The following is a 20254-nucleotide window of genomic DNA, read 5'->3' on the forward strand; positions in this document are numbered from 1 at the left end:
GAGCAGTGCTCATTGAATCTCTCGTGAATTTGTGCCATGCAATTGTCAAGAAAAGGAAGAAAAACTGTTGACAAATTACATTGCAAAAAGTATACCCCCGCCCCCCGCGCTAGGATGAATCATCCAAGCAATTATTGCGCTACAACTCTTTTTTTTTTTTTTTGCAAAATTTGTATTTTATTTTTTTTACCTGATCATTAGGGGGAGGCCATCGCCCTTTATCCTCCCCCCTAAATACGCCACTGACTGAATGCCACTGGCCGTAATGTTGTTTTGCATTTAGAAAAACAATGAAAAACTACCACGATAAGTTCTGTTGTTTTGAGTTAGATTGATCTGCTTTTCAATTTGGCAACCATTGTCATGAATAGGCTACGATCCAGCGGGAAAATTTTTTCGCGATTGGATTGCTTGAAAATTTAACCACTTTGAACATAAAAATGGCAACCATTGCTAGCTAGGGCTAAGTAAGATAATTTCATACTCAATTACTAAGCCTCGTGGAATGAAAAAAAAAACACTCTCATTTTCTTAGTCAGTGTTTTCCAACTTTTTTTAAGTCACGGAACACTTTATCCATTAAAATAACCTTGCGGAACACCAAACGAAATTTTATAATGATGAATAAAAGGAACAACACAACAACAATTCAATTACTGTTAGCTTTTGTCAGTTCGATATCTGGGCCTGTTTGGATGTTCACAAAGTAGATATTCGGGCAGAAATTGTAGAAGACAAACGCGAAGCTCATGTGATTTTGAGTTTCGACCGGTGGTTCCATAGAAAACTAGTCAAACTAATAGTAATACGTTTCTTGCGGCGCAGCTGATGATCTTTCACGCAACACCAGTGCTCCGCGGAACACCGGTTAAAAATCACTGTTCTAAGTTATCGGCGCTCATGTGAGTAGGGTGGCTATAGTTTCTTTCTCTTTCTTCTGCAATTGCCGCCTTTTCTTCCGCAATTGCTTCTTTTTTCAAATTCATTTGATGCTCTGGGTAGAGGTGAGCGGTGTTTATCAACAAGCGGCAGCAGTGTGCCGAACCATTACCTAACCCTAACCGAGCCATTCAATCGTCGCAAAATACCTAGCCTAAAGCACATGAACATATTTACTGTACACTTGTTTTTTGTCATTGCAAAGACAAGACCTTGCTATAAAAATGATGCTGTGGTTTTTTACGTTGGCTGTTTGTTCTGGTCTACAGCATTTTCACTGCCCGTGTTCGAAGAGGGTACGTAGCATCCTCTCACTGATCCTTCGCTTTGACTATTTTTGTTTCTTCTATAACACGTTTTGATTTCTTGAACGGAAAGTAATAGATTTTGTCACTTACTCTTAAAATAAACATGCGACAGTATTTGTTCATGCAATTCAAAACTATGCAATTAACAGCAGTATTTCATTAACAAACAAAAACTGTGACTTGAAATTTATGATCTTTTTGCAATTAAACGGATGTTATGGTTGTTACATGAGCAACTAACTGCCTTTATTAGTAATAACAAATTTGTACTCTGCAAACGTTTATCAAAAATTAGTTCACCCTATTTTGCGCTCTGTAATAATTGTCATATGAAGGAAAATAAGAAGTGGTAAAACACAGATAAGCTTAAAATGTTTGGCCGGAGTTAATAAATTGCGTTTCGAAATTATATTTTCAAGAAATATGTCACAAAATACAGTTGTTCAATTGGTGGTGGTTATCAATGGCGTGATTAAAAAGGACATGGATCCCCAGTGAAACAAAAAGAAATGTGTTTACTTTTTTGATGTTCTTTCAGCCAATAAGCGTAAGCGTGCGTTGGTTTTGTATTGTAGGCTTTGGCAGATCATAGAGATGTGAGATTCATCTCGTGCAAGTCCAACGTAAAGCATGTTTGGAAAACCTTGCAACATGTTTAACTCCCAAAATACAAATGTGATGGCATGTAAAGTAGAAGAAAATTGAATTTATGATCATTCATTTTTTTTTTTTGAAAAATTGCTTTTCAACCCAAAAACAAAACAAATCCGTTATACCGAATTGCATTCAAAACGCTTACATAACTTCACTAAACATTCTTTCGATTTTGCATTGCCGAGTTATTTGTAATTGAATTAACTGTATTCTTGTTTTTCGATCATTATTTAAAACTCATTTTTGATTGAAAGTGTGGCAGACAGCCAACTGACAAAACACTTTGAAAATCTTTTTCTCGTCCGCTTTGGTACGTTGCATCAAGATATTAAAATGACGCAGTAACTCATTAAAGTATCATCCATCAAAATTTGCATGCAAATTATCTTTTTTAAAGCAAGTTAAAAAGTAAACCGTGAAACCAAAACTGAAATTGTAGCCATATTTGCAAGAAGTGTTTATTGATTGCAGCCAAAAATTTACAAGACCTCTTTTGTGCCCTTAAAGTTTGTAAACTTGATACTGAGATAAAACCCTTATCACTCACAAAACCGACCTGTGCTCCTGCAAAGTCACGCGATCCCAGTTGCAACAAAATCCGTCATTTTTACATTCAACGTCTGCAGAAGTTGAATCAATGTAAAAATAACGCATTTTTCCTGTCTGGAGAGTTATTGATCCTTTATTGCTATTAAGTTTACACGACAGGTCGAAACTGCGACCAAGTAAAGAAAATTAGTGCTTTTTGGCATTAATTCAACGTCCACAGACATTGAACTAATCTAAAAATTAACATTTGCAATCTGGGGATAAGTTCTTGTCATTTTGTCCAAGTGCGCCATTACGGATGCTATCGCAAAACCACCAAGCAAATTATAATAAAAAGCATTCAGAAGGTTTCAGTTAACTGTGAGAAAGTTTACCACAGGTTTTGCGGTTACTGAATGCACACTATCCGGTATATCAAATGTGCCTTCCATTGAAAGGCAATAGAGCATTAAACTTAGTTAATCTGGTCAAACGCTTTGCAATTCCAAATAAGGAAGCTGATAGAAAAGATCACAACAACCTTTTCGTTGTTCGATAATTATACATCAGGAACGTAGCCACGACTTGGGAGGGGGCAATCGCAAGCAAATGTCATTGCTCGCCAAACAATATGCTTCTAACACTATTATAACGTTTTGATGACATTGTATTACTTATTGTATGACCTTTCATAAATTTTTGGCTGCATTTAGAGCTTATATTTTCCTTCTAAGTATTAAAATAGCTTCTTTGCTCCACAGCCTAACAGTTGTTTTTGCCCCCTAAAACTTCCCTTCTGCAGTAGTTACGTCACTGATATAAATTGGTCAAAACTGTGCATTTCGTGAATGGTGCCAAGTGCTAGCGATAATAAAGTTTCGTTTTTATTTTTTTGTAAAAAGTTGCCTTTTAAAAAATATTTAACTTACGTCATAGCGTTTTTATTGATTATACATTCCAGTTTACCAGAGTAGAAATAAGCTTGACAGTTAGAGAAGATCTCATTGTCTAAGTATTTCTACAGCACAGTTTATTTCAATAATGTCAAACTGATAATGGGGCAATTGAAATTTCCCAATGTTTAATGAGTCATTGCCTTGGTGACGGAAACGGAAACAAATAAACGGAAACAGACAACAAAATACGGCGAAAGCTGTTGAATAATTCATTTTAAGCACTTTCTTCTTAGGTAATTTCCTCTTGTTTTTCCGGTCCCTATCATCAGTCAATGCAATGAAAAGTAGATGCTATAGAATGTTGTTCTTTTGGATTCATTACTGGGCTTTCTATAAAACTTATAGTTACAGAAATTTCACCTTATGATTTACCAACTTTTTTTGAAAAACTAATAGCCTACTCAATATTTCTTACCAACAAGATACTTTAATAAACTGTAAAAAACAAGAAAGTGCGAAACAGTCAACAATTTATGCTTGGTTGGGTAAAAGTTTGGCATCTCTGTCAAACAGGCTTTAAGTGATAGTATTTCTTCGACATATGTGAAGGACGTCGCAAAAATGACGACCAATTAACTACAGTGTAGGCCAGTGGTTCCCAACCGGGGTGCCGCGGCACCCTGGGGTGCCAATTGCAATGCTCAAGGGTGCCGCGAGATATTGAGATATTGCAATACTGCGGCCCATTCTTTATTTTAACTTTAACCCGTTAAGTGCGAAATTTATTTATTTCTAACCTAGTTTCAGTGCGTATGAAGTTGCGCACCTCCCCCAGTTATTTCCAGCTCCTTTCTGGAGGGTCGCTTGGTGGGGAAGTCGCTGGCGGTAAGTAGGCTAGATAATCCGCGGTAAGCTTTTGTTTTCTCGCCCAGGAAAAACAGCGCGAAAGAGATTTTGACTCGTTGCTGTTCTTTCCATAAAAACGTTTGAAACGCATCATTATTGCCAGGTTTCATGATTTTATTTTGCGAAGAATTCGAGAAATCCAGTTTTACTAGACTCTCATATTGTTTTGAATCTTAAAGAAGAATTAATTGACATCCGTAACGATGGAAATTTTAAGCTTATGCACAAGCAGATGCCTCTCCACGACTTCTGGATAAAAATTCAAAATGAATATCCTTCGTTGGAAAGAAAGCTATTGTGCTTTTGCTGCAGTTTTTCACGTCATATAGCCTACTTATGCGAGAGTGGATTTTCCACAACGAACTAAAAAACGAGAACGACTGCTCATAGTCGAGGAAGAAATGAGAGTGGCTTTATCGAAGGTGCTCCCAGATATTAAGGGACTTTGTGCAAGAAGTCAAGCCCAAATTTCACACTGACTTTTGAATAACATTTATTTACGCGCATCTCATTCTGTGTGATTTCATACAATTATTTGAAATACAGAAACCTCATAGAATTGATCCAGTTTTGCCAGGGTGCCGCAAACTATTTATCTTTTTGATAGGGTGCCGCAAGGCAAAAAGGTTGGGAACCACTGGTGTAGGCTATAGATTGAATTCAACAACAATCTCATACCTTGCTCATCATCAATGTGTTTGCTTGCTTTCACTACTATCATGTTGATTATGTCGTGAAGAAGTCATTTGCGTTCAGTTAACAAAATGTTGAATGGCAAAGTACGATACTGCTTCCAATACCTCAAGACAGGTTAGCTCATACTTTTATGGAAAATTATTGTGTAATATTATTGTGTAACTTCGATTAAATTTACTGTTCCTAGACTGACCTTTGATTCGTTGCCCTGCTTGCAAATTTAAATATCTTCTTTGCATCAGAACAGTTATTTAATAACGTAAAGATAACGCAAACGTGCCACATTTTAAGCTTAAGGAAAAGGTCAAATTGAAATGAGATTTTAGTTAAACCATGATTATTGATCAGTTAATCCTTACTAATCATGGTTATTATTGCTTAAACTGTAGACAACATCCGCTATATGAGTCACCGAACAAGTTTTCATTTCCACATTAGCACAGGTGTTTCACTTTCATTTCCGACAAATTAACTTCCCACCAGCAAATACCTGTTTCATACAGGGCGAACCACTCCCTGGAAAGTAAACTGGCTTCCTTATCTTGATATTTTAGGCAAACATAACGAAAATGCGTAGAGGTGTGATCTTAAACTTTCGCAAACCGGTCATGTCATAAAATATATAAAAACTTACTTTATTTCAAGAATAAATTGTAGCAAATTCAAAACAAAGTGCTCAGTGCAGGTATCAGAGCTAGTGATTACACAAACTAAAATGGCTAAGTTATGCACTACCAAAGGTTTCATGCTATAGGTGAAATCGTCAGACGCAGCACTGAAAAACTAAAGTAAGAAGGAAAAAGTTGAAATGCAACCAACTGATGGAAAGCAATCAATCAATCTGCAACAACAATAACCTGTTTTGATCCAACAAATTGTTGTTACCAGTTCTGTTCAGCAGACCATAGCCATAGCCCTAAAAGGACCGTAGGTAATTCTCTCTAGAGCAGTGTAGGTTACTGTTCATAATCATGAGAGAAATCAAGGGCTATAGTCGAAGGGGCCCCACTTCGTAATCGACGGCATATCTTTAAGTGTCTTGCCAAGGACACAGCCACATGCTCTTGAACGGTGTCGGACGCGCCCTATCAAACGTCGAACCATGACTCCTACCACTTGGCTATGCAGCCGACTGCTTGGAGGGAATATATCAGGTGTAATTTTAAGACCGAAATCTGAAAATCTTAGTGCAACTTTGAAACGACAAGAAAGGTCTAGATGGCTACCAAAATGATTCTTTCATTATGTGTTCTGTGCTTTGGAGGCAGGAACTTTTTGAGCCAGCAAATTCGTTCTTTTTTGCGTTGAGTCAAGGTATACAAACGTTGAATCAATAAAAAAGGGGCATTTGCCTTATTTTCATGATAGTCTGTTTGGCATCATTTCAAAACAAATATCATCACGTAGTCAAAGGAGTAAAAAGTCTTTGTAAACGTTTAAGCACAAACATTCTTTGATTGAACTTAGATAAGATATGAAGATCAAAAGTTAAATAAAAGACTTCTCTGTTCTTACTTCCATTAACAAACTCCCTTTGTTTGTTAGCAATCTGTGCTGTGTTTTGTGTCAAGATTTGATAAAATGTTTTCTAAACCTTTAGACCAGCTTTGGAAATAGATGAGGCAACTCTTCGATCACCATTGATATGCCTGTAAGTGGTTGTCAATCTTTGATTTTTTTATTTCTTTGATTTTTTGATTTCTAAATTTTGAAGCATCATCTGTGGGCCGCAAAATTTTTGATTTTAAATCTTATGGCGAACATGACAAAAATATTCAAATATTAAACTTAAACAATTTTTTTTTACGCCAAATGAAATTGCTGAAAGTTCTCTGCACTGAGGCAGGTGATAGGCCTATCTGCTAAAACAGGTACTATGTGCTCGTCTGTCATTGAATTTCCACTGTTTCAGTCCGGAAGTCCGGAGAGAAAAACAGTCCCAGACACAAAATCAGTCATTTTTGCATTGATTCAGTAATGGGCTCGCAGCATCAGATGTTTTTAGATCATGTCAAATTTAGTTGAAATCCCAACAGGGATTGTGCTCCAACAGGGGTAGACTTTGTGTTCGAAGAAGTTCAGCACGTCAGCCTACTTGTCTGTTCATTTCAAACTGAAAAAAAAATTTTCACCAAGAATGTAAATTCGAAACAAAACTACGGTAAGTAGCTAGTCGTCATTGTTAAGGAATAAACTCAGAGACATATAGCCACGAAGGATGGGGGAGCAGTTGCACCCCCACAATTTTATCTTACATCTCAACATATAGATTTTTAATGCTATTAAAACTATTTAATGGCATTGTATTGCATGTTGAATGACGTTTCATAAATGTTTGGATGCATTCAGTAGCTACATTTTCAAACAAACACTTAATTTCAAATATCAAAACATTTGTCCCTCAACAGTTGCTTTTGCCCACAAAGTTTCTTTCCAGCCGTGTTTCTGAATAAACTTGGTGAACTTTAACTGCTGGCGATCTATTGCTGACGGGATATGCTGTATCATTTTCATGTCCGCTTTGGACCTTATTGAACTCATTTTTGGTGTTTAAGCTTGAAATTTCAATTGCCAAGTACAAACTAAGTTGAGATTGTAATGGTTTTGATGTCAGAAGTCACTTGAGTTCCGATACAAATCTATCAATGCCATTAAACACAAAGCACTATTGCGATATGACAAATGCGTGACTGCAGCCATCGATTGAGTTTTGTATGTAAAACACTTTAAAAGGTCATGAAAATTTGCCAACAGTACGCCCAAAGTAACAAAAAACAGAGTAAGTTATTGACTAGCCCAATTTGATACTAGATTAAAAACAGAAAAATACATAAAATTAATAAACACTCGTTAAATTTTTGGGTTGATTCTCAATATGGTCTGACTTGGCCAAGCTATAAATAATTTCAACTTCTCCACCAACAGCAGAAATCTGCTTTGTCTCAAACAGCTGGCACAGTTCAGCAGGTGATGTAAAAATAAGAAAATATTAATTAAATTCATCATCCGCGTTTTTAGTGCAACAAATCAATTCACGATGGCCTGGGCTGTCCGTTCACAAGTTTTGCCTTACACGGTCAAAGACTCACAGGAACAGGTTTTTTATTTCAGGACTCATCCAGTTTACCGAGGTACGCAGTTGTCATAGTTTAGTCAATTTAAATTCATCAACCCTCGAGTTTTATAATTCGCCATATCATGGCCTTTAGAGTTACGGCTGCCTATGCCACATTTTGTGAGCAATTTCTAAAAGGCCTAGTTTTGTTTTCTTGATCTTTTCAAAAGTAAAGAACTGTAGTGTTTGTTGAGGTTACTAACAGTTCAGGAAACTTGTTGCAGTTGTTTTGACTTGATTATACTACCGGTACAAGCAAAAATGGTAAAACTTCATGCACAACTAGCACCAATAGGGCACTACATGCAGCTGGAGCTCTGCAAATTCAAACTAACCTCAACACTACAATGCAAAACAGTCAATCTACTGTACGTGTTACACGGAAATTTCGAAAGTTTTAGACGTAAATTTCAATTTTTTTTACAACAGGTTATAGAATATACTATTGTAGCCTAAAACCAGGACTAAAATTGGATTTAAAAATAATGAAAATAAATTTATCCCCCGTACTGTAGGCTGAGTGCAGACCCACTAAAAACTGATGTGTTATATAATTCATCAAACTGATGTCATATAATCAAATTTAAGTGTTATATCACAAAACTAAAACAACTGCAACAAGTTTCCCGAACTGTTAGTGACCTCAGCAAATACTACTGTTCTTTACTTTTGAAAAGATCAAGAAAACAAAACTAGGCCTTTTAGAAATTGCTCACAGAATGTGGCATAGCTAGCCGTAACTTCAAAGGCCATGGTCATATGTATCGTATTTTCGTAAAACAATTTTAAACTTGCTTTTCAAATGTGTCAAAACAGCAAAGATACATTCAGTTGATTTAGTATTTCAAAAATCTATTCAGGGGTGCCCAAACTGCGTCTCTTTGAGCCTTTGATTGTGTCTCTTCAATGAGTTACATATGCAATGTCCTTATCTTGCAGAGTTGTTTGACCAGATTATGAAACAATACATTTTCGCTTTGAAAATGCTTAGAAACTTTAGTTTTGGAAACAAGTGCCGAAGCAACATACCCGAACCTGAAGAAAACAAGTAAGTTATCCGGTGCATGATATTTTTTGATATTTGAATAAAACCACAGAATTTCACTTGGCTATCGCAGCAGTAAACAACGTTTGTTTTCATTTTTACTGGACATTAACCTATTTCGTTTCAACGTAATTTTCCGATGGTGGACATTTGTCACATTAAAAACACTGGATGGAGCTGACTCCATGACTAATATAGTCTTTCGCTGCTTTCTGTTTGTTGTGGAATCTAAATTGTTATCGTGCTATTTTATTTGCACTGTTCATAATAATTGTACGTAGGCTACTATTCTCACAACAGACGAAATAAAAGATTTCTCTCTCTCTCGCAGCACAACATTTTATGAGTTATTTTTTTCCGCGATGAAATTTGTGAGTCAAAGCACCGTTCAGTTTTGACAAACTAGCACCTAGCACGTGAAGGAACTGCTCCAAACTGCTTTGACGTCATATTAACATAACTTTAGATATCTTGCAGCCTATGTGAAGACTCACAGTATCACCACGCAGCACCAATTATATTATTTGATGGTCTAAACTTCACTGTGAGTGAATAAATTCGTATTTTTGATTTTTTATGGTTGCTGCTCTTTTAAGACTAGATTTTATGATATGCGGCTCGAGCATTAAGCAGGTTTGGCTACCCATGGGCCATGTGATATACTGCGAGAGGCTCGTCTTTATCGAGCAGTTTGATACCATAATTTTAGCATGTCACTGTTAGAGCAGCTTTCTCGCTTCTCAGATTCTCACTTGGTCTTTGCATGCTTGTGTGAAATGTAAAAAACAAAAAGAAACGTTTAAGTTCTCAACAAAAATTCACCGAAGCCAATGATTTCAAACCACTTCAGTACCTTTTTCACGATAAATTACGGAATATTCTCGAAATAACCTACTTTCAATGTTGCTAAAATAAAATAATCTTTTCCAAAAAAATGCGTTGTCAACTTAAACCTGTATTTTCGTGGGCTAGGCCGCAAAGGTGTGGAAGATATTCTTCAGGTCTGTGCCACAAATCGTATAATTTTGAGTCAATAGAAACACCTTTTCATATAATATGATTTCAACATATACTGTATTTTGTGATGAAATTTATGTTCTTTTTTGGGTGTGAATGTGGGTTTTTGTGTGAATTCTTTAGTGCATTAATGTCAATATCTAAACCAAAGCATTCAGTGGTCTGCACGACACACCTCACTGAGTCACTGTAATGGCATCAGTTTCATTTGTGTTCTGATTTAGAAAGACTAAACAAAAACTTACTGAATGGTTACTAAATAGTGCTTGGTTACATCACAAAATACACTAAATTTATCCTTTTCTTATTGTGGGATGATGTATTTTCTTTAAAAAATGCTGAGTTGTAATTAAAATGTTAAAACTGGAGCAAGTTATCAAATCAAAAGCCGCAGTGACACATGTGGCATACGAAACATGTTTTGGTACATAAAACGATTAAAAGACGTTCTTTTTACAAACGTAACAACTAAAAGATGGTAGAAGTGGCCTACTCTCTTAGTTCATGCAATACTCTCAGTCTTGTACATACGCCCAGATACTGACGCATTGCATGAGCAGACTTTCTATTTTTATTTCATATCCTCCGTTTTGTTTTGAAACACCAGTTTTGTTAGTCACTTTTGTGATGTCATGCGGTGGAGACAGACAGTCAATTAATGCCAATCACTGTGACGTCAACCGGCAAAAAATAAATTACAAAATTCTATTGCCAGTTGATTCGCTGTTTCTTCAGTCTTTCAGTAAAATGTCTCTGAAAAACATGTGTTTAGTATACGTTATTTAACGTAATAAAATACCATGGCTTCCGCAAAAAAAGCAATGAATGAAATGTTTGATACTGAATGTAAAGCAGGAAGTTCGCACAAGTGTGGCAAAACACGAATGAAAAAGATGTTAATTTGCAACAGGCAATTGGTTTGGCATTGAGTTCCAGCTTGAAGTGATTGCCCTTTTTACATTGCCAGACGTTGAAAGTGTATTAAAGGGGCAACTTTTGCTACCTGGTAGCATCATTAACCTTTGAAAACCGCTGTTCGGTCATTGGCACTTAGGAGTCAAACAACTCAGCTTCCCAGCACACAAGGCTTTCTTTGTTAGGTTTTCAAGCTACACAAAATTGTTTACTCACTTGTGTAAAAGAAGCGCTGTGAACGTGGCGTTATATAAAATAATACTGCAACATAATGTTTTTCTAAATACACACAGCAATTACAGTATTGACTTGTCTGCAACGTTGCAGACATACAACGTGTGGTAGCGTGGCCGAGCGGTCTAAGGCGCTGGTTTAAGGCACCAGTCATTTCGATGGCGTGGGTTCGAATCCCACCGCTGCCAAGTTATTTGGTTGCGGTATCAAACATGGATTTTCGTTTATCTGGAATCATATTCCCTTTTTTATGTTAACCAATAATGGTACTTTTACGAGATATGATATAATAATGTTTCATTTTCACTGTATTGTTCGAGTGAGGTAAATAAAAACACATTCTTGAAATGCTTTCTCTAGTCTTCTAATCATTTCCTTCATTTTAAAATGAGATTTACAAAAGCTTTACATGCGTTCTGCTTGTACGTCAGTTGTTGTGATAAAGCTGGTGCTAACCAGACGTGTAAACGAACCGGAGTTGTAAATGAGTAAGTGAAAACATGAACATTTCCGCTCAGCTTACGTGACATTATTCATTCACAAAACATCAATATTTCCCGATGCGGATGTACTCCCAAGTCATTCAGCACAAATGTGGCGACGAGGCAAAAGCAACGGTAAGGAGAAAAGAAACCACTGAAACGCAAGCGCGGCTCATTGTTAAATCAATATTGAGTGAAAGAGAAAGGCTGAAAAGCTTTCAAGCGCTTTGCCAACTGCGGGTATCAAGATTGGTTTACTTCAACATTTGACTGGAATCTTCTGGACTGAATTTGGCAGCAAACTTGCTCCCTCGCCAGCAGTTTTCGACATCACCTCGTTTCAACATTTTGAGCCATTTTTGCTTCGTATTGTGACGCAGCTCCCCGCATGCAAATTAGTCTTTTTTACGTTGATTCAACATCAGAAGACGCTAAATAAATGCAAAAAAGGCTGATTTGCTAGTTAGGTTCAGTTTGCTTGGTATTATATTCACTGCCGGCTGATTTGTCAAATCGCTTGTTCGCTGAGCATATTTACTCTTCCTTGCCAGTATTGATTTAACTCTCCATCGTAGAATCGAAGAATTTTTGAATGAAAGAAAATCGTTTTTTGTTTCCGCAATGTAATCCGTTTTTCAACACGGCCTTCCTAATGTCTCTTACGGCAATTTACTACACAGTCGCTACTGACAAGACAAAGTCACTTCATTAATATCGTGTTTTCTTAATTTAATTTATTGCAAAACTGCCACAAAAATAAAACGAAACAAAAAAAAATCGCAGCTGATTTTAAGGGGGCGAAAAACATAATAAAATAATGCACAAAACACCGCCAAAAACAAACACATTGAAATGTTGTAAAGACGACAGCTTACAGCAAAATGAAGGTCGCTAAGCTACACTACTCGCAACTACAGCTAGTCAAGCAGATTTGTTATTTTTTCGCGTTTCACATTGCGTGGAAGCAATGTCCCAGGCAGCAAAATTACCACTTTTTGTTGTTTTTACGTCTGAATGCCGTTGAAATGATGTAAAAGTGACAACTCGTGGTAGCTGAAGCAAGCATTGTAACTTCAAATCATGATGATTACTACTCAAGTTAATGGCTGACACAAGAATGAAACCAAACTTGTGGAACGTTTCTCATCTAGGATATGCAAATGCTACATTATGTGGCAGGTGTTCATTTATTATTAAAACACTGCACTAACTTTTGTTGGTTGAAAGATTGGTTTATGCCCTTTTGGTGACCAGCAATTTGCCATTAAAGCACTTGTCAAACCACTCGTTAAATGATGCAAACAAACACATATTTAAGAAAATAGAAATTTTCAAGTCGCAAGTGTCGATACAGTAAAATGTAGCAACGTAGTTTAAATAAACAGTCTGAATAACACATCCTACCACGCAGTTTTCATTTAAAATATTCTAAACGCAAACTGACCGTGAAAGGTCAAGTCGAACAATCAAAATCGCTTCATAAACATTTCAAATTCTCCTTAGCGAATACCAAACGCTTCCACAAAGGCATTTGCGCAGTCAGCACCATCAATCTATGTCAAACTGTTCAGCGCATGGGTTCACAGTGTTGGAAGAGTCAACTGTGCTCTATTCACTTTCTACGCTACTTGGGTTGTTAAAATGAAAGCAGTGCGTTGTTCCAATGGCTTGTCGTTCTTTCGAATCGGAAGAGTTAGCTTTGGGGTAGGGGGAGGAGGGGAGGTGAAAAACAAAGTTGGGGGGTTCGACGACCCGCTGTTTGCCGAGGAAGTTCCGCTATCGTCGGGAGAGGAGTAATCCCCAAGGCCAAGGGTCTTTTCGAAGTCTAACAATTGTCCCATGAAGTTGAAATTAGGTGATACATTGCTCTTTCGCTGCTTGACAAAGTCGTAGGCGTCGTTGAGAGACCACCGAAGCTTTTCCATCAGATAGGCGACAGTGACCGTCACAGATCGACTGATTCCGGCCAGGCAATGCACAAGCACACCACAGTTTTTCGATCGGGCTTCATCTGCAAAGAGAAAAACATGTTTAGTTTTAAATTTAGAGATTTCATGCAGTTGAAAAGCTTTGTTGTAACATTGATTTAACAATCTGTGAAGGCTAAACATAAATTCTGTTGCTTGGCAAAAACCGTTCATTAAACTGAATTCAAAATTAGCGATTGCTGGAATTCCTGCAGGTGAAAAGCAGCAATTCGCATGTTGTGGGCCAACATGTTGTTAATCTTTGTTGAATGACTTTTCTGAACCTTGATACACACCACCATGGTAATACTATCATGTGAAGTTTGTTGGTAAATTTAAACTAATATTAATCTACCAAGAAGCGGCCCAACCCAAAATAAACCTGGACTCTATTTTTAGAGGACATGTGTGTACAAAAGTTTTGATGAAAGGCGCTTTGATAACCTGAGTTTTCACCAAGCATGTATCATTGTAATACAGCCACCTGTTTAATCCAATGATGTCAAAAAATTTTATTTTTGGCTAAAAGTATCAAAAAGACACAAACACGCAAAAAATGCCAGGTTGTTTGACAAGCAGACGTCGCTCTTTTTTTCTCACATTTGAATGACTAAATGACGTCATAAAAGACAAAAGAAATATCATAGGAGAAGACAATGCAGGTTTAGAATTGAACAGCAGAATTGAAGACGCTTTTTCAATGGAACAATTATAAATTCATTCACAAACATGGCCAATTCAAGATTATGCCCAGTAGCGTCCTTTAAATGTGACATTCGGTAGTTTGTGAGCTCCTGTAGAAGCCAACTAGTGCGAGTCGTTGCTGTGGGTTGTAACATCGAATTTGTATGACAAATGTTTCAGTTGGTGAAAAAAAATGCTTCTTAGCTGATTGTGAAAACTACACAGGCTTGGCAACTGCAAGCAAACAACTTCTTTAAAACCTGCGGATGTTTGAATGACAAAAACGTGACCATCAAAGTGCTCATGTTGCTAGTGAATTAAACCCATCCTAATTCACGGCACGACTAGTTCGAGGGCTTTCAAGAACACAGACGGCAAGTTGTATTGGGCTATCAGCACAAAGCAGAGATGAACTGCAAGAACTTAGCTGAGATGAAGATAGTTGCTGTGTCGCCCATGTGTTGTTGAAGCGTCAATCACTTTGATTTAATTAAAAAACGAGAGATCTCTCTGACCCAGAGCAAAGCGAAAACATTTGATGATGCTGTGAAAAAGTTACCATTTTCACATCAATACGATGCAATCAAACATCAAACCACCGAATACTTCATGAAAAATTTTTGAACTGGTATTAAAAAATTCCCGGCAGTATCGTAACACATCATAAGTGTGAGAGTGGATCTGTCAAATTTAATAGTTACCTTTTGATTTCCGAGACTGATACCAAAAGCGGTGTTAAGTGCATGCCTTTCCAAACACTTCAATTAATACCATATCAATGAACCAGATTTTTCTGAAGCGCATTATTCAATACTAATTTGTAAGTTCTAACATTTTATAACAGAGAGGAAAACGTTTTGAAGAGAAAAACAGGATATTTGTGTGCTTTTTGCTTCCTTGTTGACTGAACCTAGCGACTGACAAACGCACATTACTCACTGGCAACGCTTTCATTCTAAAACTGTTCTTTTATATTGAGTCATTCAAGCAACCAACGGATTTACTACAGGCAACGCTTGAAGCCATGAAGAAACCCGTACAAAACAACTCTGGGTAGGTGATGTCATGAAATGGACGACAGAGTGTAAAACCAAGTTGTCATTCAGAGCACGTAAATCCCGTAATAAAAAACTCGACTTATTCTTTACAGCTTTCAACGTCCGGAAAAGACCAACTGAAGTTCTTAGCACAAAAGATGTATTGAAATTCAAGTGGATAAAGAAATTGTTTATTCGTTTAACTTGTTTCGTATTTTTGACTAAGCGATCTTCACGAAACGGCTTTTCTTTTCCGTAGTAGTGTGACGTCGTTGACAAGTCAACTCTTTTGTAGAAAGCCGCATCAACAACTCTTGTTTAAACACTTCGATATCGCGCTAGTTTTAAACACGTCGATCCTCGACAGTGAAGACTTTGCTTTTGTTTTGGAAAATGATAAAAATGTCAGCTATTCTAAAATGTACAGTAGGTTGCAAAGTGCTAAGGTTTATTTTGGTGCACCCAGGTTATGGTCCTACCGGCGTTAAGTTATGACCCCAATTGCGAAGCAACAGAATTCGAACAAATTTTGAATCATTAACCTAAAATTAAAGCAAAATTAAAAACTTACCAATAAACGAAATAGCTGCAGGGAAAAACTGTGATAGATTTTGGCTCCAGTGATCGGTGATTGGAATTTGTTTGTACTTGTAAGTGCCATCAGCTTCAAAAACGTTTGGTAAATTGGGAGTAACGTTGAGAATGTATTTGATGTTGTAACGAGATAGAGTTTCCGCGCTTGCTGCGTCTTTAGCGCAACCCAAGAAAAGGCCGCTAAGAATTTCAACTGGGCCGTTGGGATTTCCGTGAGTTGAAGGAGACGGGCACACGAGATCAGCAGGTAATGGCGCTTTATCACAAGAACAACACGAACACGATGGAAGGATTGAGATAGGGGTGGGCTTTCGAGTAATGCGGGATAGACATTCGGATGAAGACACGCTGCTAGCGCTGTTGGGGTCATCAGATTCGCCTTCGCTGTTGAATCGGTCTTGATGTCGAAGGCAGTTGCCATGGTGACGGTGGTTGTCGCAGGCGCGACGGTTTCGCTGGGTTGGTGAGAGCCGAAAGTCGCCGTTATCAAACTCTTCCACGTTGTTTTCGCCGGAGATTCTCAACGCACCTAGACCAAGGAGGGTCGGAGCCATCCCAGTCAAAGGAGAAACCGGAGAACATCGTCCGCCTCTTGGTGATCCAGTGGAATCATCACTACCGCAATCTTCGTCATCCGCATCACTGGATGGTGCACTTCCAGTTCTTACGCAAAAGTCTGGATGACCGCTTTCAAAGTCCGAGTAACCTCCTGTAATGGAAAGTACATGTTAGCTTGTATGAAACTCATATAACTTATCTTTAAAAACGTGTAAACATGACGATATGGCTGATACGCGCTTCCGTTAAAGTCTGTAGGTATTTCTCAATATGTCAACGTAAATGCTCAGAGAACCTTTTTCACAAAGCAAAACAGAATGGCATGCGCCATGTAATTTTTAATGAAGGGTATATCCGTTCTATTTCGCAGAAGCATGACGCCGTGTAAGATGTTTTATGCTTGCTTGACGAACAAGTGGGTTAACAACAAGACTTGTGTTATGGCGTCGCGTATTTTGTTGTTTGCCTGTCCTTGAGTATGCTTCGCAGCAAACATCGATGACTAGGCAGTATATATATTATTTATACGGTTCTTTTCAGCGTTCAGAAGCATATTCCATACTTGGTTGAACGGTTGAGTAGCTACTTGAACTTTGTGTGCTTTTTACTTTTTCCTGCTCACCCAAGCGTAACGTGGTTGCGTGAGAAGGGACAATAAAGGATTCAAGCAATCTCGAGCCAAAATAAACAAAGTCCAAAAGCAAAGAAAAACCTGGTGGATGATTCACACCGGAACGGGCTGGTCTTACTTTATTAAAGTTGACACACGATAGTTGACTCTTTCAGGGCCAATAGCGTGACACGGCTTGAAATTATCGTCAAGTCTTCAATATTGACACAAGAGATTTAATGACAGGTTTACGCTTGCTAAGTCGTCACGAAAGTCGTAATATGATTAATCGTTCGTTTTACGCAAAGACTGAATTGTTTAACGATGTATCTCTTGTGGTCTTAATATTTCATTGAAAACGTCGTCATCTTTTAGGGCAATAACGTTTTCGCTCAGAAGTAATTTCTTAAATTGCAACCGGAGACTGATATAAGTTACAAGAGTGCGGCCTGTTGTGTACGCCATTTTGACGTTTTGGAAAAGTGACAGCCTGTCTGCGTCGTGCTGAGTAGTACCGCACTGACTTCCGGCGTGAAAGTTTCTGTCTATAAATACTAAAAACCGTTTCTCAAATGTGCCACTTGTGATTTCAATTTTTTTCTTTGATAAAAATAAACTAAAGCATGCACTGACAATTTGACACCATTCACAAAACGAAAAAACAAACAACCGTGACTTGCCTTTGAGCACAAACACAGATGATCCTTCAAATTGCATTCTGTGGTATAGAAGTCCAAGCATTGAACCATCGTTGATGTTTAGTTCAGTAGTGAAATGGTCATAAAGAACAACTTGATACGTCGCACATTTCTGAAGAAAAGCTTCTTTTTCTTGGCGAGAATTCGGTGGCACAAGGCTTTTTAGAGACAACTTATTGGCTTTCAAACGCCGCATCATTAGCTGGGGCAAAACAATGTTATGTGAACCATCGATGTGTCCGTTTCGGTACTCGTCGTTGCTGCGGCAATCCAGTAATAGAACGTCCTCCTGCCGACACAAATTGTTTCGGAGAGAATCCACGGTGATATAGTTGATTGAATCCATTCCAGTTTTCATTTTACAACAAGAAATCTCAATAGTAAATTCTTATTCAAGACTAAATTCGATTAACAGATGTCACTTATGTCATTCAACTCGTTCTTTCTGCAAAAATATAAAATAGATGTAACACTTGCATGCTAAAACAGCCAAACTGCCAATCTATCTCCTACTGATCAACTAACCTACAACCACTTCGTTTGATTTCTGGCTTGACAATCTTATGCAGCTTGGTTTTGTCAGCTCACGCTTTTTCTTTTCATATTGGGTCTCAGGAGAAAAAAGAAACAAATATTTTGTTTCTTTATTACTCTTGAAGCCTCCTGGGAGAAAGAAGAGAGGAAATGATAAAGCACACCACCAACAGAGAACCAACTGTGAGTCAATTGAGAACCAAGGTAAGCAGCATAGAAAAAAGAGACTATTTTCAAATACAACTGCGATAAGAGCTCTCAGCATTCTGAACGTTATTTACAAGCGCAAAGTGGAGAGGCCCATAATCTCCGCAGCTCCGGAAATACCAATATTAACATAAAATAAACTACAAATATGAGCAGCAAACAGAACTTCGAAACTGAGTTCATTAGGTGTTAGAAATGTTTGAAACAGAACTACAGTGTTTTGTTTTGATGCTTTTATTTCCTTTTGAACTACAATATGTTGCAGCCCCAAAAAGTCGAGAATTCACAATCAATTTTGAGCTAGCAATAAACATCCTCTTTCCATACATTGACAGAGTTGTTCAAACACTTTGTTTAAACACTTGTTGCTATTTTTGTGCTAAAGTTAATACTGGCAAAGTAAAATATGAACTACACTCTTGCACTGCATTTTTATTTCTTTTTTTTTTATTCCCACAACTAGCGGGAATTACAAAAGCTGGGATTAGGTATCTCCTTCAAATAATTACAAACTGGCATAGGCTGCAGTAAATCAGGACGATGGAATCAGAAGAATTTCGTTGTTTTCCGAGTCGATCCTTCAAAGTTGCAACTGTAAAGGTTGATAGGCCTATTTTATATCTAAATCCACAATTTTAACGTGTTTCGGCAGTAAACAAATAAAAAATTATCAAACTAAGAATTTTTTACTTTGCTTTTTTTTTCATCACATTGCATGAGAATTGAGAAAATAGTGTAATCTCCACCAAGAGCTTTGTGATCCTAAACCTGAGAAATAAACTGTCTCTTCGCAAGCACTGTCCTGCAATCCCACAGTGTAACCGATAGGTTGACTGAAGTTATGATAAGCAAAAATATCCTTGATGAATTTTACGCATGAACTTTCTACAAAGCTTCATAAAACGAAGTGGAGATTGAATCAAAAAGATGTCACTGTGCAGCAGCTCATAGGCGTCCCCTAGCGACGAAAATACTTATTTCGGAAATCTTTAAAAATCGTGCAAGTTAGCAACGTGTTACCACAATCTCTTCGACTTGATATGTTGACCGGTATATTGCTGTTTTGGGCCCGAGATGCTAAAACAATAATTGGTCAGCAACAAAGGCACCAGACCAAAGTCCAACAAAATAGCAAAAACCACGAAGGAATTATATACAGACGAAGACAATTGTTCTGTGAGCAAAACTTCTAGTGAAGGGACAAAAACGGTCAACAAAGAGTTGACGTCCGGTTGTAAATAGCATTTGATGGTTGTTTCTGAGTGACGTCATCAAAGGGTAAACCCCTCCAGACACACATTGATGGACTTACTCAACAAGACTTGTTTGAACACGAAACAAAAGCGGCGCCTGGTTAAAGTGCTAATTTTTCCCTTTCAATCGGATCATCTCCTGTGTGATTGTTGACAGTTTCCTGCAAAAGTTGTTATCTCAAGATGAGACAATGCAATGTTGATAAAACAATGATAAGCAAACGTAGATGAAACAATGACAAACAATGAAATGTTGAGGTATAAGATTGCGTCAGTTTGACACGAACATGTCAAATTTGTTCGCTGAGTGAACGATCAAAATTCTGCTTACGTAATAGCAGAAGGGACCAGCAATGTTGTTTTGTCAACCTTATGGA

The 20254-nt window shown here is 37.6% G+C and overlaps 1 protein-coding gene and 1 non-coding gene across 2 annotated transcripts; one reads left to right on the top strand and one right to left on the bottom strand.

The window, feature by feature from the left end:
- The first annotated feature begins 11359 nt into the window (after positions 1-11359).
- Trnal-aag (transfer RNA leucine (anticodon AAG)) lies at positions 11360-11441 on the top strand. Its single transcript has one exon. It is a non-coding gene; the product is annotated as a tRNA-Leu (tRNA).
- A 1006-nt stretch (positions 11442-12447) lies between these two features.
- LOC145778730 (dual specificity protein phosphatase 6-like) lies at positions 12448-18323 on the bottom strand. Its single transcript, XM_082590290.1, has 3 exons — positions 17866-18323; positions 15995-16726; positions 12448-13746 (listed from the first exon to the last, which is right to left on the bottom strand). Exons 1-3 carry the CDS (start codon positions 18239-18241, stop codon positions 13355-13357), a joined length of 1500 nt encoding a protein of 499 aa, XP_082446416.1. The 5' UTR covers positions 18242-18323; the 3' UTR covers positions 12448-13354.
- Between the last annotated feature and the right edge of the window lie 1931 nt (positions 18324-20254).

The sequence above is a fragment of the Aplidium turbinatum genome, chromosome 10 (assembly GCF_918807975.1).
Source record: "Aplidium turbinatum chromosome 10, kaAplTurb1.1, whole genome shotgun sequence".
Lineage (NCBI taxonomy): Eukaryota > Metazoa > Chordata > Ascidiacea > Aplousobranchia > Polyclinidae > Aplidium > Aplidium turbinatum.

Excerpts from the sequence above, each read along its gene's own strand:
- LOC145778730 (XM_082590290.1), bottom strand. The coding sequence starts at position 18,241 with ATGAAAACTGGAATGGATTCAATCAACTATATCACCGTGGATTCTCTC. Across the intron at positions 16,727-17,865 it reads ATCTGTGTTTGTGCTCAAAG|GAGGTTACTCGGACTTTGAA; the intron begins GCAAGTCACGGT and ends TTTCCATTACAG. Across the intron at positions 13,747-15,994 it reads TGCAGCTATTTCGTTTATTG|ATGAAGCCCGATCGAAAAAC; the intron begins GTAAGTTTTTAA and ends TTCTCTTTGCAG.